This window comes from Leptodactylus fuscus, chromosome 10, assembly GCF_031893055.1.
Source record: "Leptodactylus fuscus isolate aLepFus1 chromosome 10, aLepFus1.hap2, whole genome shotgun sequence".
NCBI classification, from domain to species: Eukaryota; Metazoa; Chordata; class Amphibia; order Anura; family Leptodactylidae; genus Leptodactylus; species Leptodactylus fuscus.
The window spans coordinates 9,553,304-9,581,113 of record NC_134274.1 but is presented as its reverse complement, the minus strand read 5'-3'; the positions used below and the strand labels follow the sequence as shown (position 1 = coordinate 9,581,113).

Genomic DNA, 27,810 nt, shown 5'->3' with positions numbered 1-27,810 from the left:
CTCTTAAAGGGGTTTCACAGGACTTCCATATTGATGACTTTCCCTAAGAATAGGTTATCAATATGTGATTTCATTTGGGGCCCAACATGGGATCTTACCAATAAGCTGGTTTAAGAGGTTAGAGTGTTTGGGTGAGCACTAGACCCTCTTCACTAAATATTTAGCCCAATGCTTTTTACTGTGTTGAGGATATAATTGGTATTGCAGCTCCGCTCCATACCCTTGAATGGGACTGAGCTGCTGCTGTTGTAGGATACCGATGAACATGACGTCAGCACTGGAGAAGAGGCTATAGCGCTTGTAAGCCCTGGGGCCTCAAACTCATCTGTGGGTCCACCGCTGATATCAGGTCCCCAATATACAATATACCCTGGGAAACCCCTTTAACCCTTGTATTCTCTGCAAGATTTAAGGAACATGTGGAAAATCTTAAAGACTCACGTACTTGTGCCCTACCTTTCTAGCTTTATGGGATTAGCAGACTACAAAGACCTAAACCGAATCTATGGAAAAAGGTCGGGGTAGTCTACAGGCGAGACGTGACCTTACTGACCCCCCAAACAATGGATAGATGGGCTAGGTCTTATTTTGTGCTGAGGCCTATACACCCTATAGTTGCTGCAAAATCCAACGTCACATTATTCGACGCCTTATATCGCCCCAACAGACAACTGCAGATAGATTTGTTTTCTGCGCCGCAAGAGGACACAAGTGAAAACAAACACCCATCAATGCTCCCCTCTGTCTCCGAAAATGGTGCACCCAAGCGATTCAAAGGAGATACAAGGGGGATGAAATATAGGCTGCACCTGACCGGCATACTGATGACGCTTCGCCTCAAAAGTTACAAAGCCACGACCAGCCGCCGGTGACAGTCAGCAACTTCCAAATATTGGTAACACCTGCGCCACCTAGTGGTTGACACCATTTATACCGGACTCCTATGGTATACTGCAGTGTCACTAAAAGGAAGTCAAGACAGGGACTCCGATAACACCTAAGGGCAGATTTGTATGCACATACCTAAAAATTTAGTTGCTTTTGCAACAGACAGAGGATTTTTCATGCACGTGTTGGTCCACAAGTCCATTCTACAACTAGAAAAACCTAAAAAGTAAAAGCAAATCTTACTATAGAAGTAGAAACAGTCCAGTTTTTATTAATTAGGCACAACATGTTCATTGAAACATTCGTCTACGGGCATATTCTCCACCTTAAAAGGTCACACAAGATGGCGGACAACATGAATTAAAATAACAAAACAAAACAAAAAAACCCTGTTAAATATGGACCAAGCCCCGACATTCATGTAAATGAGCGTTACACATTCGTGTTAGGAGTGGTATTTAAAGGGGCTGTACATGGCGAGGTCACAAGGTCGTCCCATCGTACAACTTAAAACCCAGTAGGTGCTTGGCAACCACAAGTATAAAAAAAAATATGCCCCCAAAAAATGCAAAAGATGCTATAAGAAGTGGGGGAGAGAAAAACAGAAACTGGGTTATCCTGTTCAGGCTAGATGTTTCTGGTTGACCAGGATTTGAAAAAACATGGCTGCCGCGTCCCCCCCCCCCTTGTCCATAGGTTGTATTTCCCATCACAGCTTAGCTTTACTGAGTTGAGCTGCAATACAACACGTAACCTGAGGACATGTGTGGCGCTGTTTTTTTGGAAGAAAATCATGTGGTTTTTTTTGTAATTCTGGACAACGCCGCCACTTTATAAAGTTTAAAAAAAATTTTAAAAATCCAGTCCCAATGGGAACATGTCAGCCATCTTTCTCCAACAAGTGAACAACAGGAAATCCAGAGTTGCTAGATGACAACCCAGGCCTGGTGCCGTAACACCTTCAGACTCGGACAACTCGAAGGAACCAGTGATTTTTTTTTTTCCCATTACATTGTTGTTGTTTTTTTGTTGGAAACGCCAGAAAGTTTCCTTAAAAATTAGAATAAAAATCAATAACGTAACCTATCATCTTTGTTGCAGTATTGCTGATCTACTGACCATCCAAGTTACTACACATCAGGATACCGACCCCATCGTCTTGCGCCAATTGAGAGATTAGGTCAAGGGTTACAAGCATGCCAAAAACATCGTCTTGTATGAGGTGGATCTCGTGTGCAATCAACAAAACAGACATAGTGCAGCATTTTGGTACCGGGGGAGGGGGGGTTAGGTTAGGGGGTCACCTCTCCCTCTTCGCTGAACGGTCTCAAGGAAGCCATCACAAAAGCGAGAAAGGGAAGACAAGAAAGGAGAGTAGGACCTAGCAGCCAGCCTTTCATTGCCTTCCAAAAAGTCTCGGCATTCCACTAGACAATCATATTTTGTGGGTTTCATGGTGTTTCCATCAGTTCTGGACCTCCGCTGGTTGGTTGACTATAACTTGTATGACAAAGTCTTTCTGGATCTTAGTCTCCTGCAGTTTCATCCTGTCCGTAAGAAGTTTGCCAGAGAAGAACCATCGCTGCCGACAAGGCTCAATGACCTCCACGGAATGTAGTTGCTTCTTCAGATGGCCAATAGTGTCCGTCATGCTGGCGTTGAGTTTAACGTCCTTTCCAGTGGAAAGACGGACCTTGAGTGGGAATTCTCGTCTGTTGTTAGAGGCTGGTTCGGGGGTGTCTGTGCCATCCTCTTCACTTCTTTCCATGATGAGGTTTATGGGGGGAGCCAGGCAGTAGACCGGGAGCTGGTACCGGGTTCCGAGTTCATCGTAACATTCTGTTAGAGAACCTGAGGAGATCAATTGATCTGTGGTTAGTCAATGGAAATTTTTTGGTACGCTGCATAGATTTTGGTGTTTGGTTAACCTTTATGAAGCTAAGACCCCATTCACATGGCTGAGCATGCTCCAATGTGATGTAGGGCTTGTGGTGGAATGCAGTAGCATGGCGCCAAGTGACATCAGTGTCCACCAAGAACATTCATGCCTATGTGGACTTCTAATCCATTCCGATGACATGGAGGCTTATAGAAAAGGTCCATTCTGCTCTGCAGCATTGGAGTGGATTGAAGCCCTTATAGACGTAAAGTCACGCGTGCATTTACTTTTTAAAATGGTGCGTCTTTGGGCCACATTACCAGCAGGTCAGGTCAAGTCAGACAAGCAGTGTTCTTTGAGCCTTGTTCTCCAGAATGGTAAAAGCTCCAGATCTCATCTTTGGAAGACCACTGGCTATAGCAGGTATTCTCCCCTGCTATAGCCAGTTGTCTTACAGCAGTGATGGCGAACCTATGGCACGCGTGCCAGAGAGGGCACGCAGAGCCCCCTCTGCTGGCACGTGTGCTGTCGCCCTGATCGCTCACTAACGGCGAATCCGATGCAGGATTCCCCGTTAGTGAGCGATCGCTGCCTTCAGCTGGTTGTGCAAATGCGCATCCAGCTGAAAGCTGTCAGTGTAGCTCAGTGTAGGCCACGCGTACTACGTAAGTCATCAGCGCGCGCAGTGAACAGAAGAGAGAACACCCGGCAGCTCTTCAGGTAACTATATTGTGTTTGTTTGCACTGTCAGGGGAGGGGGGCAACGGTGGACATTTCATGTTGTGTAGGAGGGGGCTACTGTAGACTTTCATGCTGTGTGGGTAGGGGGCTACTGTGGACCATTTTATGCTGTATGGGAGGGGGCTACTGTGGACCTTTCATGTTGTGTGGGAGGGGGCTACTGTGGACCATTTTATGCTGCTACTGTGGATCTTTCATGCTCTGTGGGAGGGGGCTACTGTGGACCATTTCATGTTGTGTGGGAGGGGGCTACTGTGGACCAGTTCATGTTGTGTGGGAGGGGGCTACTGTGGACCAGTTCATGCTGTGTGGGAGGGGGCTACTGTGGACCAGTTCATGCTGTGTGGGAGGGGGCTACTGTGGACCAGTTCATGCTGTGTGGGAGGGGGCTACTGTGGAGTATACAGGTATAATCCTGTGTGGGGGCCACTGTGGGCCAGATTGTACTGTGTGGGGGGCCACTGAGGGGCAGATTGTACTGTGTGGGGTCCCCTCACTATGTATATCACACAGTATTTGTTTTATAGCAGACGTGAAATTAGTACAGGATGTAATAACATTGCACGGTAAACTATAAAACAGATCCTGTGCGATGTAAATAGTGAAAATTAATTGTTTAAAAGTACAGAATGCAGAGACCTTTACCTTTCAGTACAAGATCTGTAAAGCCCCAGTCACATGACTGTAATTTGTGGGTCCGCAATTGTGGACCCACAGAGTTTTAAGGTTAAATTGCCGTGTTGGCACTCCGTGATAATTTATTTGGTTTTGGGTTGCAGTTTAGGCACTCCGTCTCAAAAAGGTTCGCCATCACTGTCTTACAGAAATCTGAAAAGAAGAGGGGGACAACAAATCCCCTAGGAGGTGCATAGAATTACAAGGTGTATACCAAAGATTTCATTGAATAATGATCTTCTCAAAAGATGGGGGCCAAAATGCAAAATATATGGCGAAATTGACAATCTGATCTGGATAAGGACCTGGTTTTTTTGCCACAGCCACCCTTGTCTAAGTGTCGTAACAGGCACATTCCATGGTCAAGGCTGGCTGTATACAGAACACACCACACAAGCATTCCGTTACAGTCCTGAGCAGCCCCTTTACGTGAGAAATTGTTGGGATCTCCATTTTCTAATGCAGTCATCAGATTCGGGCTTTCTACCCTGACAAGGATAGAGTCTTTCATGACTATACACGTCCCTGATCAGAAGTGTTTTAGGGCAATCTTATTGGGAAATTCCCGCAATTATTTTCAGATTGGAAAAGTCCGCTCATGTGTTTTTCTGCAAAATGGGCAATGAACTGGATTAACACGATCGGAGCTGGAATAAGTTTAACCGGAGGCTTAAAGGGGGCATTCCCATCTCATACTTTATAAGATATTGATAGGCTAAGACATACATGGAACGTAGATGGGGGTCCCACCTCTGGGGCCTGCTATAACAAAACGACTTACTCTCCTAAATAAGAAGAGACCCCGCACGTGCACAGCCTTAGTTCCCATCCCTGAGATGGTGGTTGAAAGCCCCCTATCCCAGAGGTGGGGCTGTATGTGCCATAAATGTCTGACATGGGAATACCGGCAGAGACATTCTAGTAATTACAAGTCATCTCTAATCTTGCGGATCTCTGGGCAGGGAGGGTGGTGAAGAGTCACCGGGTCCTCAAGGTGGTGGGTGTCTCCGGATGGGCTGCACCCTACCTATAGTGTGTTGCGTGGCTTCTGTGGTGGGACTATAAGACGCAGCAGGTTCTTAGTCTCAGGGTTAATGAGATTTAAGCCATAGCTGCTCTACAAACACTGATAAACCTCAGCTACATGACAAATAGCACAAATGGGTGGAGTGGTTCGGGATTGAGAAACAACATGACAATCATATTAGGTCATAAAATGGAATTTAAAGGGTTGTACAGAAAACAAGAAAAACTGAATACTTCTGTACATGCAAAATTAGATAAATAAAAATGTATACATGAGTATACCAAACCAACCTGGAGACCACAATGAAAACTCCTCTACCCAGTTGTCCACACCAGGCACATGGCCACTATAAGATCTATATTATCCTTACCATGAGGTAATGTAATACTCGCTCCGTCTACAATGGCCTGCGCCAGTTCATGCTCGTTGTTTTCCACGGCATAGGCTGCAGCTTTCAGTGCGTCCCAGATTTCTTTACGTCCTTCAAATGCTGGTGCGGTGTCCCAGAACTCATCCCGCTTACTGCGCAGCTGGCCGTCCGTCATTGGGTAGTCGCTCTTCCATCTTGGACGCTCCTTCTTCAAAGGCTCATTACGACCTGATCAAAAAAATTAAAATTTATTTTTTAACGCTAATATTTCTATTTTTACACAACCACTAATAATCTAAGTTATAGATAGAAATCTGTGACATTTTCGGCTCATCGCACCGACTAAGCCATAGGACGCTACGTAAGATGCTCGGGAGTTGCCGGCCGCTTAAAGGTCACTCGGTAAAACAAGGTATTTATAGCTGGGTGAATGAAGCCGAGTAATCCGCAGCCCCTGAGAACAATCGGGGATTACCTGCAGGATCTGACAGGGATTATAGTGATGTAAACCCGGCCAGGTCCCTAATAAACCAATTATAGGTAATTGTTTACTGCGCTGGGTGCATCGAGGATGAGAGGTCACTGGATGAATGGCTGGATGTTACAGATATGGGATGAATGTATATTACACACAAACCGGTCACTCTAATGGAAATTAGTGTTACATGCCACATGTAGACATCATCCTCCTCCTCATCGCCCTGAAATCCCAACAGTAACCTATGATATCCATCAAAAATCCTATGTATTATATAGCTATGTATACAATCATACAGTCCTGCTATGTGCAATATGCTGTATAGTCATTCCTATAATATATACAATTACACAGTACAGAGCAATTACTAATCCAACGTTGCTATTTGGGCTGTGACATCCACTTGTTAACTTAAAGGGGTTCTCCACATTGGACACAAATCTGCTACATTAGGTTCTTACAATTCCTACATCATGTTCCGTCACAAACAATACCAGTTCCAGCAAAAACCTAAAAGGAGGAGAAGCTAGCTACTTCCTTTATTACCATGGCATCACAATCACGAACCTTGTACAATAAAACCGCTACATTAGGCTCTCAAACATCTGAAGTCGTACTGGTCACGCAGTGATGTCACAGACTGTGTGGTCATGAATAAAACCACAGCAGGAGCAGAAGTTAGCTACTTCCTTTATTACCAAGGCACCACTAAGATATATATACACACCAGGGTTTCTTGTACAACAAAGCTGCTAAATTTAGGTCTCAAAAATCCCAAACCTTACAGGTCAGCCATTTATACCATGAATAGTAGGAGGAGAAGCTAGCTACTTCCTTTATTACCATGGCACCACTAAGATATATATGTACCAGGGTTTCTTGTACAACAAAGCTGCTAAATTTTCAAAAATACCAGATCTTATTGGTCAGCCTCCTATGCCATGAACAGCAGGAGGAGAAGCTAGCTACTTCCTTTGTTCACATGTCAGCACTCAGCTCTACTCCCAAGAATTTTTTTTCTACAGTAAAGCTGTTACAATGGATTCCCTAAAACCCCAAGTTGTGTTGGTCAGGCGGTTACGTCACTGGCTACATTGCTTCAGAAGCTAGCTACTTCCTACATTACTATGTCACCTCTGAGGATTTCCAGGTGAACACAATAAGATACTGGTTTGCTTATACCAAATCAGGTTTACTCTACATCATGGTCACGTAGGTTTTTATATCAAAAGCAAGATGTTAGATCTTCCTGGCAATCCCAGTTCAAGAACGCCAAGGGGGTTTGATAATGGATTAACTTGGTGACCAAGTGACCTAGAAAGCAACCCCATGAATAACAATATGGCCGACCACGCTAGAGTTCAGACATCTACTACCTGCTCAGAAAACTTAATTCGGAATACGTCTGGAACACAAACGGCCGAGACGTTGCGGCACATTATTTTCCTTGGTTAGAAGTTAAGCCTGTTTATTCATCGTTCATTATTCCGATAGAATATTAACAACGCGGTGTAGCCAAAACCGTTCCCAAGAAGGCTTTGATAATTCACATCAATGAAATCTGCCACAAGGTCTTCTCTAGTACAGAAGGAAATGAGCTTTTTAATGCATTTTGGGGGTAAAGCACTTTATAGGGGGGAGGAGAACCGATGGTTTTATTTCAAGCTGCGCACAGCATGAACCAAGCGCTGATTCAGGGAAATCTGATGCATTTACAAGGACGTCTTATATCACATTCCTTACCTGGGGCAAGAGATTGCGCAGCTCCCTATAGCAGACCTTGAATGAACGCCGATACAGATTATACACACATTAATAAGACAGACCCGCGTTAATGCACCGCATAGGGAAAAAGGCGACATTTATGCTTCAGCAGCTGCAGATTCCTCCTGCATTAGCGAGAAAGGGGTGAAAACCGCCATCATTTACCTCTATAGGAAATATCGCTCTATGGAAATTAGGATTCCGGCCACAGGGCAAAGTAACCACAAATAAAACGATCCCATTAGTATCGTGGCGTTCCTTCCCCGTGAGTTACTTTATTAGTCTACCACTTAATACACAACAGCGAGGTCCCAACACGTCGGCTTTATTATCGCTTTTCCTTTAAGGCAGAACTAATTTATTTTTTCATAAATCTAGAGTTCAGGTGAAGGGAATAAGCTTTGTAATACACTTTATACAATAAAATTACTTTGTTCTTTTATTTGCCTCCTTCTGTAAAATAGAAGTCTATGGAGAGGGGAGGGTCTATTGACAGCTCCCATCTAGGAAGAGAGACTGTTTTTTTTCTTCACAACACAGCCGGGTTATTAGGAATGACTATCCAGTCTCCTCCTTAAAGAAAACTTATTTAATGCTGTAGACAGCCACATATCTGTCCCTCTGCTCTCCATAGACTTCATTGTAAATTGACATTACTTATGTACAGAGCAGGGACTGAAATTATTCAGATAAGACACTTTCTGAAACAGTCTATCCCAAGTCCCTGGTCATACATGGATCCCTATAGAGCGCAGTAGGGCAAAAAGAAGGGTACCATGGGTTAGTCTACCACCAATAATAGTGTTATTGCATATCCTAGAAGTGGATAGTGTCTACGTAAAAACAATACCCCAAAGTTTATTACCCTGGAACAACCCACTACTAGGACACCAAAGGTGTCCAACGACCAACCAGCTCTGTCTGCCAAGACACCACAGGGACTCTACAAGGGCTTTTCTGCAGAGTCCATCTGACAGTGAATGTTGGATGTACATGGCCTGAAGACGAATGCCAAGGAATTGCCAGTCTGCGTAAACAAGGTCCAGGCGCCGGGGACACTTCGAGCTATAAAATTAATGACTTACTAAGTATTTATAAATAACCCGATAGGCTTTATACGTAGTCACACGACAGCAGCAGCTACTCAGACGCTTGTTCGGTGCCCAGTGGTGGCCACGTGCCAGGAGACAAGACGAAAGTCTACCTCAAGTGTCAGAAACTTCACAGAAAGGACTTGAAGTGGTTTAGGAGAAAGTGGTTACAGAGCCACAGACATATGCCAGGATGTGCGCACTCACGTTTGCGTAGTTAGATCCGTTTTTCCTGGTCCTACAATGGACCAGAAGAACACATTAGACCAGACGAAAGTTATGTTTGCAGGATCCATCCATCCATTTTAGGCTCTGTTCACACCTGCGCCCGTTTTCTGTTCCCCATTCTGCAAGCAGCGTTTTCTCTTCACATTTTCCAGGTGGAAATCTGGTATTCCACTTGAAGTCTAACATCAAGGAGTCTTCAGTGGCGCAGAGCAGTTATTTGTATGACGGCAAGGACATCAGACATCTCAAGTCTTGCCTCATGGACACAAGGAGTCTCCGATTAGCTGGAATGATGACTCAGTGGTGTTCTCTATAGAGGTGTTATCTTATATTGTAATCCTGTCTGTGATGTAAATTAGGTGACTGCTGCAAAGAAAACGCATGCAGAATTGGCAGGTGTCAGTCTATAATTATGCTTAGTGTCACAGTGGAAATTGCAGGATATGGTCCATTTATAAACTCTTAAATATGTTTAGAGCAGAATTTTAATTTCGGTGTCGTCAGAAAATGTTTTTTTTTTTTTCTGCCAAAAAGGGGGGGGGGGGGGGAAGATAGTCCTGCTTTATGGGATCTTGAGATCTGTCTGGCAGTCAAAGCAAATTCTTAAAAAGTGTCTTCAGCGTGGAGGAGATTTCATCTGGAAAATTTAATTTGTAAATGGACATAGGCGTTCCCGTGTCCCTGCAGGGCGCTGTCCTATGCTGATAACACTGATGAAATTAGGCCGCTTGTGGAGGAAAGTTTCCGTTCAGTGGGCACATGAAGGGCTCGCAGTCGTATAGGTTTGTTAAGTCTTGTAGATACCTGCACATAGAACATGGCCAACAAGTGTGTTTGCATTAGGTCACTCATGTGGCCCTTAAAAGAATTAAGTGGCTAGAAAAACACAACTGTTTCCTATCAGAAACAGCGCTACTCTGATCACTGGCCATTTGTGGTATTGCAGCTCAGTCTGTTTTTTTTATTTTTGTACCATGTATTATCCAAGGCAATATGTATTTAACAAGGGGAATATACCATGGGCCGCTATCACTTCCAGGGGGTTTTCATCACAGCCAAAGGCAATCTTTGGTAAAACCCGTCTACTTAGTACTTCCTACATATAAGTTTAGTTGAAGAGGGCCCAAGATAGGTCAAGTGGTCGAGGAACCAGCGGTGAGATGGAAGATCTCACCAGAACTCGTATCACCAACACCAATATGGCAAAACCTACTAAAACTAGAACGGCTCCTACAAGGAAGGTCAAAGCAAGAACACTGCTAAGGTTACGGCACGTTTTAAAGGTAATTTCCATCTGGCCGACATGTCTGCCGTCAGGAATGACACCCGGGTAATGAGAACGGAGGACAGGCAATTACAATCTGACAGGCTATTTTAGTCTTCAAGACTGGAAATCATCAATGACAACACCTTCAAATCAAGTGACCGGTCCACATGGTAGCGGGACGTCGGCGGGTCGGAGGGAAGAATCCCGGAGATGACATTTTCCTGCTCATTTTGAAGACTAAATTAGTAATATAGATCAGATTTGCCCTTTTGTTTGAAGCAGCAGAGAAACATCTGTAGGTCATTACGGAAAAATGCACGTTCAGGAGATTGGAAAAAAACAAAAAAACATAGCAACAAAAAGATTGGATTTGGGGACGTTCTGATGTTAGAGGAGATAATGAATGTGAAGCCAAAGAATCAAAGGGTGAAAAGAATTGTGAGATTTAAAGGGGAACTCCTCCATGTTTAAATATTGTGCACAAGTCATAGGAGCCAATGAATATAGAATTGCTCATTTCTTATGTGGTTGCTAACTAAGTGTATACAAAGCAATCTGTGTAAGGAGGTCACATAGCAGGACACGTTCCAGGAGAACACGAGTGCACATACAGCAATACATTTACTACGACCCCGCAATGTGCAGACATTCAGTCAACAAGTCGTCGCATCCTGAAGGGGTCACTGTTGTCAATGATTTCTTAGAGGGACTCATTTTGTGATAGTCGCTTCTTGGTATCCATGCTGGTGGTCATCTTAAAGGGAACAACTTCTTAGGCAATGAAGAACAAATTCACCTTTAATGGACCACATACAGGAATTTCAGTCCCTAACAGGGTGATGTGAAACTGGTGGGGTGTCATTGTCCTAAAGATCTACTTCCTGCTGTTTTATAGCATCTCATCACCCAGGCCACTGCATTTGTTTTGGAGTAGGGGGTAGTGCTCCCAGGACCACAAAACCAAAGTGTAGACCGGCCCATCAGTTCTGTATTAGCTGCAGGGCAGCCATTACAATCCATTACATTGGGGAGTCCAAAATTTGTGTTGGATTGCAGTATTCATAGTATTAGAGTGGTATCAATGTATCCATAGCATAAGGATAGCACTCAGTGCTCCAGACAAGATGTCCTGAGTGTTAATTTCTAAGGGGGCGTTCACACTACCGTCGGTGTCCGACATGTAGTGTCCGCTCAAAATCTGTCACGGACACTAGGAGCGGACACTAGATGTGTCCGTGACACCTGTCATTCACTTTAATGGGCATCGGGTGCGTTCTTTTGCACTCCGTGCCCGTCCTTTCCTGTCCGCAAGGGAAGATGTCCGACTTCTCAAGCGGACAGAAAAACCCTGCATGCAGGGTTCCTCTGTCCGCTTGAGAAGTCGGACATCTTCTCTTGCGGACAGAGAAGGACGGGCACGGAGTGCAAAAGAACGCACCCGATGCCCATTAAAGTGAATGACAGGTGTCACGGACACATCTAGTGTCCGCTCCTAGTGTCCGTGACAGATTTTGAGCGGACACTAGGAGCGGACACTACATGTCGGACACCGACGGTAGTGTGAACGCTCCCTAAGAGATACCGAGTCACAGCAGGATTCAGCCGCCAGTCAGTCAATGACACGCTCTATGTATTGATGGGGACTGTCTAGACTGTAGTATTAGTGACAAGTCCCTGAATGTGATTATTAACAGAAGACACTGAAGAGAAGAGATTTTACATAGAGGCAGTATTATAGTAGTTATATTCTTGTACATAGGAGCAGTATTATAGTAGTTATATTCTTGTACATAGGAGGTAGTATTATAGTAGTTATATTCTTGTACATAGGAGGTAGTATTATAGTAGTTATATTCTTGTACATAGGAGCAGTATTATAGTAGTTATATTCTTGTACATAGGAGGTAGTATTATAGTAGTTATATTCTTGTACATAGGAGGTAGTATTATAGTAGTTATATTCTTGTACATAGGAGCAGTATTATAGTAGTTATATTCTTGTACATAGGAGCAGTATTATAGTAGTTATATTCTTGTACATAGGAGTAGTATTATAGTAGTTATATTCTTGTACATAGGAGGTAGTATTATAGTAGTTATATTCTTGTACATAGGAGCAGTATTATAGTAGTTATATTCTTGTACATAGGAGTAGTATTATAGTAGTTATATTCTTGTACATAGGAGGTAGTATTATAGTAGTTATATTCTTGTACATAGGAGCAGTATTATAGTAGTTATATTCTTGTACATAGGAGGTAGTATTATAGTAGTTATGTTCTTGTACATAGGAGGCAGTATTATAGTAGTTATATTCTTGTACATAGAGGCAGTATTATAGTAGTTATATTCTTGTACATAGAGGCAGTATTATAGTAGTTATATTCTTGTACATAGGAGCAGTATTATAGTAGTTATATTCTTGTACATAGGAGGTATTATAGTAGTTATGTTCTTGTACATAGGAGGTAGTATTATAGTAGTTATATTCTTGTACATAGAGGCAGTATTATAGTAGTTATATTCTTGTACATAGGAGGTAGTATTATAGTAGTTATATTCTTGTACATAGGAGTAGTATTATAGTAGTTATATTCTTGTACATAGAGGCAGTATTATAGTAGTTATATTCTTGTACATAGGAGTAGTATTATAGTAGTTCTATTCTTGTACATAGTGTAGTATTATAGTAGTTATATTCTTGTACATAGGAGGTAGTATTATAGTAGTTCTATTCTTGTACATAGTGTAGTATTATAGTAGTTATATTCTTGTACATAGGAGGTAGTATTATAGTAGTTCTATTCTTGTACATAGTGTAGTATTATAGTAGTTATATTCTTGTACATAGAGGCAGTATTATAGTAGTTATATTCTTGTACATAGGAGTAGTATTATAGTAGTTATATTCTTGTACATAGAGGCAGTATTATAGTAGTTATATTCTTGTACATAGGAGGTAGTATTATAGTAGTTCTATTCTTGTACATAGTGTAGTATTATAGTAGTTATATTCTTGTACATAGGAGGTAGTATTATAGTAGTTCTATTCTTGTACATAGTGTAGTATTATAGTAGTTATATTCTTGTACATAGTGTAGTATTATAGTAGGTCTATTCTTGTACATAGGAGTAGTATTATAGTAGTTATATTCTTGTACATAGGAGCAGTATTATAGTAGTTATATTCTTGTACATAGGAGCAGTATTATAGTAGTTATATTCTTGTACATAGGAGCAGTATTATAGTAGTTATATTCTTGTACATAGGAGTAGTATTATAGTAGTTATATTCTTGTACATAGGAGCAGTATTATAGTAGTTATATTCTTGTACATAGGAGGTAGTATTATAGTAGTTATAGTCTTGTATACTAGTGCAGTATTACATGAGTGGTAAAGATTCTTATTTTAGATATTCAGGACAATTCGTAATTGGGCATGAAAAACGCTTTCATAAACCAAGAAATGGCCGAGTACGGTGGTCACTTCCTAACACCTACTGGCAGGGTTTACAGTGGACATTAGTCAGTAGAGGGCAGCAATGAACATGGGACAGTAATATAAGAGGGGGAGGGAGGAATAAAAACCTCTTACCTTTTAATTTCAGAGTGTTTAGAGAAAACACTACGTCAAATAAAAATACAAAAGAAATGAAAAGCTCAGCTATATAGAACATAAGCGGCAGCTGCGAGATAAGGTGCAGCCTTGTCCGGAGAGAAAGGCAGAAATATTATCTGATCAGAGTCATTCTTCTCTAACAGCAGAGATCACATTACCTTGCACTCACATGCATTATTTATAGCAAGGGGGCCGCAACGCCAAGACTTGTATTAACTCCCACCGCATCAGGAGCACCTGCAGTCTGGACCTTACAATCTATGAGGGGTGAAGAACACAAAGCCAAGGAGGGAATATTGCTTAGTATGAAATTGCTTATATCCGAGAAGTGCCAGAAAGGAGCCTGAATGTTCAGCTAAGGAAAAAGAATAAAAAATTCCACATTGGTTGTTTTCATAATCTAAACAGCTTCACAAATCAATGACGATTACTTTCTAACTATATCTATGGTGGATTTTCACTAAATTTTTTTATAAGTTGTAATCCTACAAATGTGTGACTATTTTTTCTTCACTGTATTGGGTAAAATGGATGTGAGGTTACCCAAATTATGTTCATTTTTGTTGATTTTTATACGTAATCTAGATAAATGGGTGTAAAAACACAAATAATGAGATATATATTATATATCATTATGTAATAGTAGGCCTTGTATTTAAGGGTTTAACTGCAGCCACCACTAGAGGGAGCTGAACTGCGTACAAAGTGGCACCTACAGGAAGTCTAATGTACTAATAAATGTATCCCCTATATTCTCATAATTCTGATGTGCTTTGTCTTTGAACTTATTCCTATCTGAAATTTGGAATAAATTGACCTCTATTGATATTACCAGTTGGGGGCACTTTCCTACACATTGTTATGCTGACTATAGAGCCACACCCCTATGACAAGGGAAATGGTAGTGCCACCAGTTTATTCACACACTACCAGGAGGAATATCAGAGTAATGTCATAATACACAAGTTCATTTTATAGGTCATGCATGTATTAACTTAACATAGCATACCTGGGGCAGGTGACAGATCCAAATAAATTGGAGGAAATTTTTATATACAATTTAATATTCTTGGAAACCAGCGGATCTTTGCTCAGTCATGGATCAGACAGTTTGGGTATTACTTGTCAGATGCTATTGTTTCTCCATAAGCGAAGTGATGCTATGATAATAACATTCATGTATTACTGGAGGAATCCGGTAGGTCAGAGGTGGCCAAATTATAAGATTTACTGGCATCTGCCTAATGTGCATGGTGTCCAAGTCATGTCACGTGCAAGTCATGCTATCGCTTCTTCGCTACTTACCAAGAGCAGCACCACACATGACATGGTGGCTGTACCTGGTACTGCAACTCATCCCCATTTGTTTGAGTAGGACTGAACTACAGTATGGCCATGTGACCAATGGACAGCATTTCACTGGCCTGAAAAAAGGGTCAATATCAGGATCAAAAAACCTCTCTGGCAAGTCAGTCCTAGTGAGTATAAGAGAGCTGAATATAGAACCTTATCTGTGTATACGGTCATTATACAGCAGTATTAAAGAGCAGATATTAACTATAACCCCTTGTAACCATGAGACTAGGTTTATTCTGTCCTAGGCTACACAGCAAAGCTGCCAAGTAACTATAGAAAAGAACCAGACCAGAGGATGCTGCCATCTCCAAAGGGTTAGTTGGATGGGTGGACAAGCACTGGACACAAGACAGGCCACTAATGTGAACTGTGCTCTAGGGCCCTGTTCCCCATTCACAACCTTGTTGCTGCCCAGTAGGATTTGGTTCCATGATGTGGCGGTAGGTTTAGTTCTCACCGTAGCCTGCAATTTTTTCAGTATTGTTTGAGTAATAAATTTATCTCTACATTCATCGACTTTTTCTCTAACCACCAGATGACTAAATTCTCCTGCTATTCAGTCCCTAAATTCCTAGCAGACAATGAACCCGGAGAGACAGTCTATTTTGAAGGCTACATTTTAGATCTGATACCTGTGTAATTTACAGCAGACATGTGAACGCGGCTATAGTGCTCACAACAAAACAATATAATTATACTCAATTATAGGATCCCTAAATTAGTCACCTGGGCATCAACCTGGAAAACATAGCAATGCTGAACTAAACAGATTTTAATTTAGATGAGATGGCGTGTCTTATTTATACAATATTAACATTAACATGGAAGTTTCAGTTTAGGTTTCTTGGAGGTCAGGAAGACCCTGCCCATAGTAGTAGTATTATAGCAGTTATATTCTTGTACATAGGAGCAGCATTATAGTAGTTATATTCTTGTACATAGGAGCAGTATTATAGTAGTTATATTCTTGTACATAGGAGCAGTATTATAGTAGTTATATTCTTGTACATAGGAGGTAGTATTATAGTAGTTATATTCTTGTACATAGGAGTAGTATTATAGCAGTTATATTCTTGTACATAGGAGCAGTATTATAGCAGTTATATTCTTGTACATAGGAGCAGTATTATAGCAGTTATATTCTTGTACATAGGAGCAGTATTATAGTAGTTATATTCTTGTACATAGGAGTAGTATTATAGCAGTTATATTCTTGTACATAGGAGCAGTATTATAGTAGTTATATTCTTGTACATAGGAGGTAGTATTATAGCAGTTATATTCTTGTACATAGGAGCAGTATTATAGTAGTTATATTCTTGTACATAGGAGCAGTATTATAGTAGTTATTTTCTTGTACATAGGAGGTAGTATTATAGTAGAGGCCAAACATGGACAAAAATAAATACTTCATTAGTGTGAAGTTTGTTTTTTTTTTGTTCAAGTTCAGTCAAGAGCCACCAGAGGACATGGCCATGTGCACCACATAATGAAATCTCTCCATATCTGAACTCTGTTCTTGCTTCCTGTTGTACATTAAACACACGTAAGAGCAGTACGTACCTGTGTGTACCTGTCTGCTGAAGGCCACAAGATCACCATGTTATCACAAAACAATGAAGGGGAAATGCTTGTGACAATGGCAGAAAACTGGACTGAGTTTCCAATGCAGAAGTTTCATTATAAATTCAGTACTAATAAATAATACGATAGATATGTCATGGAAACATTCTGAAACATGGAGTGGACAGGGCACGTTAGAAGATCTAGCACTGCGGTCTTCAGTCTCAGAAATAGTGGGGTCCGAGCAGTCATACCCCCAAACAACAAGGCAGACTAGAGGATTTATGGTTCTCTGTAGTTTGTGCTCCAATCACTGTCTATGGCTTATTGTACAAAAGGTTCAGACGAAAAGGTGACCTTTAGGAAAGGGTGTAGAATATTCTCCAAAGCCATGTGAATATGAAAAATTATACATGAGCTTTATTTGGTTTAATCCAGTATTGTATACTCCAGAGCTGCACTCAATATTCTGCTGGTACAGTCATATGTGATGTAATGTATGTACACAGTGACTGTACCAGCAGAATAGTGAGCACAGCTCTGGAGTATAATGCAGGATAAGTAATGTAATGTATGTACACAGTGACTGTACCAGCAGAATAGTGAGTACAGCTCTGGAGTGTAATACATAATAAGTAATGTAATGTATGTACACAGTAAGGGCTAGTTCACACGTGAACTGCCCGCGCGGGTTTTGACACAGAGAGAGACGTGGCGAGCCGCGTCTCTCTCTTGTCAAAACCTGCCCGCCGCGACCATCGCTGTCGCGGCTTAACCCTCTGCTGTCGGCTCAAATGAATGAGCCGACATAGGAGGGAGCTGCGGGGGGCGGAAGCCGCGCGACTGAGACAGCGCGGCTTCCGCCTGAAGAAAGGACATGTCCTTTCTTTTCTCCGCTAGCAGCAGCTCGCCGCTAGCGGAGAACAGAAGCCCGGCGGTCTCCATAGACCACCATTATAAGGGGAGGTTTTGGACGCGAAATCCGCTGTCAAAAACCTCCCCTTATACTCACGTGTGAACTAGCCCTAACTGCACCAGCAGAATAGTGAGCACAGCTCTGGAGTATAATACAGGATAAGTAATGTAATGTATGTACACAGTGACTGCACCAGCAGAATAGTGAGCACAGCTCTGGAGTATAATACAGGATAAGTAATGTAATGTATGTACACTGACTGTACTAGCAGAATAGTGAGTGCAGCTCTGGAGTATAATATAGGATAAGTAATGTAATGTATGTACACAGTGACTGTACCAGCAGAATAGTGAGTACAGCTCTGGAGTGTAATACATAAGTAATGTAATGTATGTACACAGTGACTGCACCAGCAGAATAGTGAGTGCAGCTCTGGAGTATAATACAGGATAAGTAATGTAATGTATGTACACAGTGACTGTACCAGCAGAATAGTGAGCGCAGATCTGGAGTATAATACAGGATAAGTAATGTATGTACACAGTGACTGTACCAGCAGAATAGTGAGCGCAGCTCTGGAGTATAGTACACAATATACCTCAAAGTGTATGAGACATATATAAAAAGTTATTCAACAATCTATATATGGCGTACAAAGGTTGGTTTACATCAATTATATAATATTCTAGTCGTTAGGCACAGAAAAACAAATCATAAAGCTAGTCAATATTAACCCATAGACCAGATCGCCAGTCATGAACCTTAGTCCAAATATGAAGTGAGGAGGAGAAGCAGCCCTGCTATTATATGTATCCTCTTATCTAGGTAATTAAGGATGAGGCGGCTGCGGCGGGCGCTCAGGCCCTATCCAGAGGCGTCAGCCTCCTTCAAGCCGTCTGCTCATGAACAATTGAAATTGAGAAGTGCTTATTACTGCAGTTACTGTAACAAGTGAATCCACCCCCACTCCGACCCCCTCCCCACAAAGAGAAAGAGGACACCTTTAATAGCAGGATTTCTATGAATTAAACACTACCCTCAGCTCCATATCATGGCAGTCTGACTTTACCATGTGTTGTGTCTCTGAACAGGTAACGACTTAATACAAGCCTCTCCGAGTCCTCCTCTTCTGTTAAGAACATTACCCGCAGTGACAGCCACCTAACTTTTCTACACTCCTGAATGGTATATAGTAATAGGTACCAAGGTCTAGAATGGCTGCGCTACTTGTCAGATTTACTGTTAAAGAACATCTAGAAGGGTGGGCAAAAATTCTAGAAAGAGACATAATAGGACAACTAAGGTGGGGTCTGCTCTCAATCGCTAACATTATACAGGGGAAGCTTTCTGTTACAGCAAGCTGCCCTCATCATGAATACGTATGCATGTCTATGACAGTGAGGAGAAGGGAATAGGCTCTACTTTCGGGCAAAGGCTTACTGACTCATAGGTGGCAAGGATAGAGAATGACGAAATCCACCATACAACCGACAGCTATCCATGAATATTCAGTGTGACCTTTGCCCGTTGCCTTCCATCAGTTCTTCTCGGTACTTGCATACAGTTTTGGGCAGAACTCAGCAAGGATAACTAAACACAGATCTTCTGTGGATATAGACTTGCTTCAATCCATTTGTCTCTTCACATCATCCCAGGGTTCGGGGGATATTGTCACTCCTTAGGGAGAGACCACCATATAGGTGTGTGGAGACTTGTTAAGCCTTTAGCACTCCACTTTGCAAGGAACTATGGGAAGAATATGCAAATCCGCCTTCCATGATGTAATTAGGAAGACAGTTGCTGCCTCATTGTTGCAAACCAATAGAGGGCGCTCACTGGAATGTGCAAGCCTGTCTTAAGACAGGATTCCAGTGAAATAACCCAATAATGGCTGCTCCCTTTAGCCTCATGCCCGACCTTCCAAGAGGCCTTTGTTTAGCAATGACGCTGGGATTATTACCAGGTTATAGTCTCTCAATCGAGGACAGCTGTTTCGATCTGGTTGGATCTCATCAGCCCGATGTAGAGAGGACTATAACCTGGTAGAGGTGAGAGGCTTAGACAGGGTTCGGGGGATATTGTCACTCCTTAGGGAGAGACCACCATATAGGTGTGTGGAGACTTGTTAAGCCTTTAGCACTCCACTTTGCAAGGAACTATGGGAAGAATATGCAAATCCGCCTTCCATGATGTAATTAGGAAGACAGTTGCTGCCTCATTGTTGCAAACCAATAGAGGGTGTGATCCAAGTCATGAACGGATAACCTGGTAATAATCCCAGCGTCATTGCTAAACAAAGGCCTCTTGGAAGGTCGGGCATGAGGCTAAAGGGAGCAGCCATTATTGGGTTATTTCACTGGAATCCTGTCTTAAGACAGGCTTGCACATTCCAGTGAGCGCCCTCTATTGGTTTGCAACAATGAGGCAGCAACTGTCTTCCTAATTACATCATGGAAGGCGGATTTGCATATTCTTCCCACATCATCCCAGACAGACTGAATGACGTTGAGGTCAGAGGGGGCCATGTTATCATTTCCTGGACTCCTCCTCCAAAAGAGTTTCCTGCATTTTTACCCCCACACCTGCCTAAAACTTTGGAACAGCACTATATTGTGATCACACAGCCGCAGCTCAGCTATCATTCATTATCTAGATCGGACACAATAGTCTTATTGCTCAGCTGAGACCAGGACTGGCTATGGGTACAGTTACCGCCTCTGAACGCCAACCAAAGCCCTCTTATTTACTAACAGCAAGCAGAGATCCAAGTCGTAGAACTTTCCATTTACAGATGGGTGAAACTCTAGGGTTCAAGTGCTTGACCCTTACTGCTGACCACCATCAAGGAGGTCATCTCAGCAGTTTTCTTGAGTCCTAAGGTGGTCAGAGCTTTCCTTTTATGTCTGGAACAAACAGACAATTCTTCAGGGATCTGCAATGTTCTAGAATGCTGAGTTTTGGACAAAGATCTTAAGTTAAGCCCCACCGGAGATCATGTTGAGCAGATGCTTTACGTCTTACGTTGGGGTGGGAACACCCTGTACATTCTGTACGCAGCTGCATGTCTCAGTGCAGATGTAGAGGAAACAGGTTATTGCCTGTTATATGGAATGTAACAAGACAGCTGCTAAAATACTTGTCTAACCCCATAGCTGTCACTTTACAGATCTCCACCGACTTATCTACATGTTTTTAAATTTTTCCCTTTACTACAAGACTTGGAAAACATCAGACTTAATAACTTTGTGAACAAATAAGTTTTTCCTTGGAACGTCATAATCACTATCAGACCTTGGTTTAACCGTATATTTTATATACCAGATGGACAACACTGCAGTGTGATCCAAGTCATGAACGGATAACCCCCTTTAAACTAGAAAACCTCCATCAGACCTCCATACAGGTCAGGGTACATAAGGAGCCTCTGCCCAATATAAGGCAATCAGAATTATACATAATAGCTGGGGGACTTGGTGCAGATTTTGTGTCTTAGCCCAGGAACTTCTGAGCCACATGCTACACACGTTACCACATCTTCTCCATTGACCTTCTACTTTGACAGATCTTCCGAGCCTACACATTATGGTTACCCGGCCTCGACTAAATCAATTTATGATCTTTCTGCTCTCTGGACTATTGATTGAGAACAAATTTACGTTGCTTGTGCTCCATAAACTATTGATGACTATGTACAGTATTTCTAATCTATGTAGGATGGCGGCGGACTACACGGATGTACGAGCTTACTGCTCTGCTGATCCTTTAATGGCTAAAGGATCATCGGGGCAGAAAGACCATGATCTAGGCCATCCATCATCAAGTGCAAATAGAAGTGAACCTGAGCGCACACATGAAACTACTGGGGTAGAAGAGATGCTATGGGGCCTATGGGGAAGGGGGCAGCTCCATTGTTATAGGTGAGGGGCAGTGAACTGTTGCTTGAAAGACATGAACCTGAAGAATGGAGGGCAAGGGTGAACGACAATGTGCAGGAGAATGGAAAGGTATATACAGTATACAGCATTGAGAGACTGTAAAGAAAAGAAACAAAGATGGTAGAAATTGTTGCAGTAAACAATCTGAAAGGCTGTAACCTTGGACCCCCACCAAGACGTCTTAGCAGCACCTGTCTGTGCAAGTAACTGCAGCGGCCACATTTACCATGTGCAACTCCCTATAGTATAGGGAATGTAGCACTAAATGGACATTAGGAACCCCTCAATTCTCAAGATGTCGGACCCCACAGATATAAGGCATCTTGGACTGGGATGCAACTCGCTGCATCAGAAACCAACCTTCACGGTTCAGTCTACCATCGAGACCCAGTAAGATTTGTCCACAACAAGCGTGAAGGAACTTTGTTGGACCTCGTTTCAAGACCCTACAGACTGAGCACTTATAGGTTTCTAATTTTCTCAATCCACCCTCTAATAAGACTTGGCTGCGATCTCATCCCAGTCCCAGATCAGGAGATGATCCTTTCCAACTCATGGCTTCCTGGATAAAACATTAAACCTAATGGCTCAAAACAGTCCTGAAATATTTCACCCAGTGGAAAAACACAAGACCCGTCATACTACAAAATGTGAATTATTTAATCGATAAATCTCATTTACAGACTTACCAAAGGACACAACGTGAAATGTGCAACCTCGGTGCGGCCCAGTAGAACACCACTCGGACTAAACCTGCCATGCTGGATTGTTTGGTCATATGTTAGACAAGTCAGGAGTGTAACCGCTGTTCATATTGAATGGCTGAGCGTGCATGTTTATTTATGGTAAAGCCGACGACTCAAGTTTTTTGGCTGGCTTTAGGTCTTCATGTCACTAGATCACAAATACTACACCAATGGCGCTCTCTATTTTCCCAGGGTTTGGGAATACTCTGATCTATACGAGGGATTGGACACCATGAAGCATAGTATATAGGTATATACATACATCATATGGTATTGTATATAGGTATACATCATAGTATATACACATACATCATATGGTATTGCATTCCAATCCAGACATACAAAAGCACTCGTGTTTTTCTGATCCTGTACAACCTTTCAGGGATGCTTTTCTGGTCGGATTCTACAGTTGTGGATTGATTTTTTTTGTTTTTTTTACTTCCAGGAATCATAGAGCCATGAACCATGCCTTCTAGTAAACTCCATAAGGCGGCCATGGGTTGCTGAGTGACCGATCACACAACACCAGTAGTGACAAACAGCGGTTATGGAATTAATGGGGAGAAAAGGGCGAAGTCACGTGACCCGAACAAGAAATACTCCCGTGACAAAGTCCGCTCATTGTTCATTGGCCAGAAATATGTAAACGTTATACAAGAATACCATAGAAACATATTGTCACCTTGACCCAACTATCTACAGTCACATTCATGTTCTGGATAAAGGTCTCTAAGGAATGTTATGTAAACCGTCTATCACACGTACACGTAACTAGTCACAAACGAATACAAGACATGTGGTCATCATAGATTCTAGAAATCCCTCTCCTGGTCTGACGTTCAGGCCGGTAAATCCAGCGAGCATACGGACTGAGCGTCACAGGTGACTGTCATGTTAATATGGACATGATACAGATAAGCCCCTCGCTTCAACAGGTGCCAAGTAATACATCATTAAAAGAGGTTCTCTTTCCCCCAAAACACCAGTTCTTTACATCATTTAACAGCTACTGCTCCACTAATTCCAGCACAGTTGGAATTTTTCTCTAGCCCCCACCATTCCCAAGCACGCAGTGCTGTTAGTTTTGGTGCCTGATACTATTTACGCTCTGTACTGTCAGGCAGGACCAGGCAAGGGGTGCGATTCTGAGCTCTGACCCCGGCTACTTCTGAATCACACCCCCTGCCTGACATTACAGAGTTAAAATAGCCCATCAAGCAGCAAGCTTAACTGCACTTGTTGCTCAGGAATGGTGGGGGCTAGAGGGAAAATTCCAACTGTGCTGGAATCAGGGGAACAGTGATCATTAACAAGAACCTGAATTGGTGAAAGATCCTCTTTAACTGCAGAAATCAATAGGACATGTTACTGTGCATTTCACCTGTATGCAAATGCTATGCTACTAATATTATATACGTGAAAGTTTGTGTGCTTGGAAGTTTGTTCCTCAATCACGCAAAAACGGCTGCAGGGATTCGGCTCAAATTTGGAACATGCATACCTTGGAACCTGGGAAGATACATAGGCTACATATTAAGCCGCTAAATGCCCACACAACACCACCACAAGCCCTGAATTTTCCATTCCGCAAGGCTAATGGAGCAGAGATGACATCATCCGCTCTGCTTCAGCCGCTTTCCGATAGGCCCGCGGTATTGTGTTGGCAGCACTGAGGACGCTGTAGCACATGCCTCCCACTGCAAGCTCAGGACCGTCTGGAGCGAGCAGCCGTGCTGTAGGTGCGCGAGAAGTCCCACCGCTGTGCTGTCAGTGCGCGCACGCCGGTGTACTCAACGGTTCAACCACTGCTGTGGAGGTTGCTTGCCCCTCTGTCGCCAACGACAAGTCTGCTTGGGGAAGAAGGGGATGAGTGGCATGAGTGGGGTGCAGAAGGTAACAGGGGGGGCCCAAATGGCAACCATTTGGGGTGGGGAGCAGGGGGTCCCGAGTCGGGGTGGGTAAACCAGCAGCACGTGGGAGGGAGAAAAGAGTGAGGAGGGGGTCCAGGCACCCACGATACTACAGGACGGTAGTCACATGCACGCGTGAGGGTGCTTGGGGGTTGCCGGACCACACCTGCATATGCTGCACAGCACGGTGGTGGGGGGCAGCTGTTGACGGAAGGGGGGGGGGGGGGGTCGCAGGAAATGCTAGTGGACAATAAAGTGAAAATCTTTGTGGTTTATTGGCCATTATCAAACCGGTTAAATGCAAAGTATCATTACTAAAATTATAAACTGCATGCAGCTCCTCAGTGCACAAAAACAAATATCTGATAAAACCAACATTACAGTCGTGTAATAGCGATCATTGTGTGGCCATCAAAAGTGAACATGCAGCACTCATTAGAAATCCACACGGCTCTCCTTATCAGTGCAGGCCACAACGTCTGATCTTCACCTGGTCCCAACCAGTCACCTACTGAAGATGAGGTTATATACTCTTTAGTATCATATCTTACTATGCATTTCACCTGTATGATAATGTCCAGAGGATTTCAGTGTAATGGCCATTAGCTTCCAGGTGTAATGCATAGTAACATGTGCAATATTGCAACTAAAATCCCATGAAATTCTAGAAAAAAAAAAATGCGCCGTGTAAGCCATACAAACAATTGTTTTTTGTTTTAGTTGTCTTGCATTGAAGGGGCACCAGTTTTACAGATCCCCTATACGAGTGTGTGGAGGTGTCCGTGAAAATTGACAAGAATCCGATATGACCTACATTTTGATGGTCTTTCAAAATAATGCTCCTGTAAATAGCCTCCATGCACAGACATTCAATTTAATGCTACTATGAGACGCCCATTACAAAAAAAAACCACGTCTCACGGCCATTATTCTACGTTGTGTAACTATAGCTTAGGGTAGACAGGTTCTGTGTAGTTGGCTTGGAGGAAGTCAATGGTTCCATGTAAACCCATTTGACCTCGGGCAGGTTGTAGACCAAATATATATCCTCATCATCCAGATATTCCACTGCAAATTTGCCTCCGAATCCACCAATGAATAAACTCTAACACATTGCAAAATGTAAATTCCACTATTTCTGTTGCATTTGTTTTCTGCAGTATTTACGGCTCGGGCCACAGCACTCCATGTTTTTTTGCAGGGCAGCCTTTGGGCAAGCGTCAGGAGTTGCTGTGTAGCCTAAATCTCAACCACTTTGCCACTACACTGATTTTTTTAGCCTGCAAATATGGACAGAAAACCTACAGCGTATCCATCCAAGTAATAAAATATATGGCCTGTCAATTACATTCCTCAATCTAACTATAATGATGTATCAAAGCCAATTTTAGGTGGAGTCAGGAAAAAAGTTACTAACTCCCGCTGTAAGACAGTGATTTTTATATTTACTTTCATAGGAATCAATGACTGTCTTTAATGCATTAGAAGAGTTTTATTGCTTCTGCCTGACTACGGTTGTCAGACATTTGCTGTAGATAAAAATCGAGGAGTTGGTGGTTTGGCCTACCGACTCTAGAGCCCGGAGCGGGGGTTGTTCATCTCTCACCTTTACGTTCCTGTAACACTCCTACCATACCAGGTGTATACAGATGCTCTGCATGCAACCTTTAAGGCACAGTATGAGACTTCCGCCTGCACGTGTAAAGTGTTTCAGGGGGTTCTTAGAATATCTGAGAAGACAGTAGTGATCATGTGGAGTCCCAAGCTTAGCCCCTGCCAAAATGACTGGTAACAGGGAGCAATAGCAGACAAAAGGTTTGGGATTGAGCAGGTAGGTGGCCACAGACACACATTATACAGAGAATAAACCCAAGTCTATCAGCTCTTATGAAAACATGTTGCAATTCGTGTTCAGAGTTTCAGCAAACCAGAAGTTCCTGATACAATGTAACAAGCCATTTCATAAATAGGGGTAAAAACAACCTCCCAGGCAGACTGCCACCCAGTAGAGTTGGCATGCATTACAGACACATGGAGAACTACTACCTACCTGCTCTCTTGCGAGTGGTTGTCGAGGCCCTGGACTGGGCTCTCTGGTTCTCAGTCCTCGGTGTTCCCATGCAGCCTCCCATGGCCAGACTGTGGTCAGCAAATCCCCATGCACAGTTCAATCCAGTCTAATTCCAGTGTTTTTATACCTGATCAATCCCTGTGTGCCACAACAGCAGCTCCAGACAGGCAGATCCTACTTCCAGGAGACCAAATCTGCCCAAACTTTTGCCTTCTTCATGTCACTTGTACAGGCAATTTCCTGCTTTCCCCTGTGCCAGCCTGCAGGAAGTGGAGCAGCACCTTGGGCAGAGCCTGCCAGCAGCTCTAGGCATTGAGGAGGGCACCACAAAGTCTGTGCAATCCTGCAAACATGTCCTGGGAAGCTTCAGCAAAGTGGCTTGCAGCTTGCCTGCTTCAGTAGTCATAAGGGAGGGGTGGTGACCCAGAGCAGATCAGCAGAGGCCAGTCCCTTCCTGCATACCACAGCCTCCTGCTTGTTTGCAAATAAAGAGCTTGTGTTATTTGTTTGTTGGGAAATATTTTTTCCCCTTGCAAAAAAAAAAGAGATCCACCTCTTCCTCCTCCCCATTCAGGTGAGCATGTGACACAGCCACTCAGCTTTTCCTGCACTCTCCTCCCTGCTCCTCCACATTTGCATTCAGGTTAACCCTTGCTGCTGCCTGATAACATCTCCTGCTGTGCTGGGAGAATTTTTTTTTATGATATCTCCCCTGCAGTCGCCTTACACCCCCTCCCCTGTCCTCCTGCTGTGCTCAGTACTATTCATCTAATCCTCTGGCTAAGGAATCTCCTGCAGTAATCTGGGGTCAGTGATCCCCCCTCCCCTTCCTGCCCCTTACATATAATACCAGGGCGAGGGGGCACAAGGTCCTGCTGGGGAAGTCTTGTGTTTTAATTAGATTAAAAGAGAGCTCATGTATCCTCCCTGGGCGAGAACACAGGGCGACTTGTATTGTGGTTTCAGCAGATTGCAATCTCCGCTGGGCTGACTGTTAAATAAAAAGTTATTTTCAGGATAAGCATCTGCAGAGGTAGTCGGTGCTGACAAAGGAGGTTTCATTGGGTTGTTATCAGCCCGTGCCCATGGAGCGTGAGGTCATTTTATAAATTGGTTTTGTGGTGTAACTGGCCTCACCCAATGCAACCACCGCCTTCGCTCCGGAGGTATTTTTAGGTTGACGTACAGCCGAGTTCCAGGTTACGAGTCCTGAAATAAGAAGTATCGGCGTTATTATGGCAAATGAAACTTTGTACCAACGCCTTGTGCCTGGGCAAACTTTTTG

At 43.0% G+C, this 27,810-nt stretch overlaps 1 protein-coding gene across 1 annotated transcript; it reads right to left on the bottom strand.

Annotated features, from left to right (window-relative positions):
• Positions 1-1,153: 1,153 nt before the first annotated feature.
• UBTD1 (ubiquitin domain containing 1) lies at positions 1,154-27,247 on the bottom strand. Its single transcript, XM_075257882.1, has 3 exons — positions 26,505-27,247; positions 5,581-5,808; positions 1,154-2,739 (listed from the first exon to the last, which is right to left on the bottom strand). Exons 1-3 carry the CDS (start codon positions 26,584-26,586, stop codon positions 2,354-2,356), a joined length of 696 nt encoding a protein of 231 aa, XP_075113983.1. The 5' UTR covers positions 26,587-27,247; the 3' UTR covers positions 1,154-2,353.
• Between the last annotated feature and the right edge of the window lie 563 nt (positions 27,248-27,810).

What these genes read in the sequence shown, in the direction of transcription:
- UBTD1 (XM_075257882.1), bottom strand. Translation starts at nt 26,586, where the DNA reads ATGGGAGGCTGCATGGGAACACCGAGGACTGAGAACCAGAGAGCCCAG. An exon ending in AACCACTCGCAAGAGAGCAG is followed by an intron (nt 5,809 to 26,504) that starts GTAGGTAGTAGT and finishes TTTTTTGATCAG; the next exon opens with GTCGTAATGAGCCTTTGAAG. An exon ending in GAGTATTACATTACCTCATG is followed by an intron (nt 2,740 to 5,580) that starts GTAAGGATAATA and finishes TGATCTCCTCAG; the next exon opens with GTTCTCTAACAGAATGTTAC.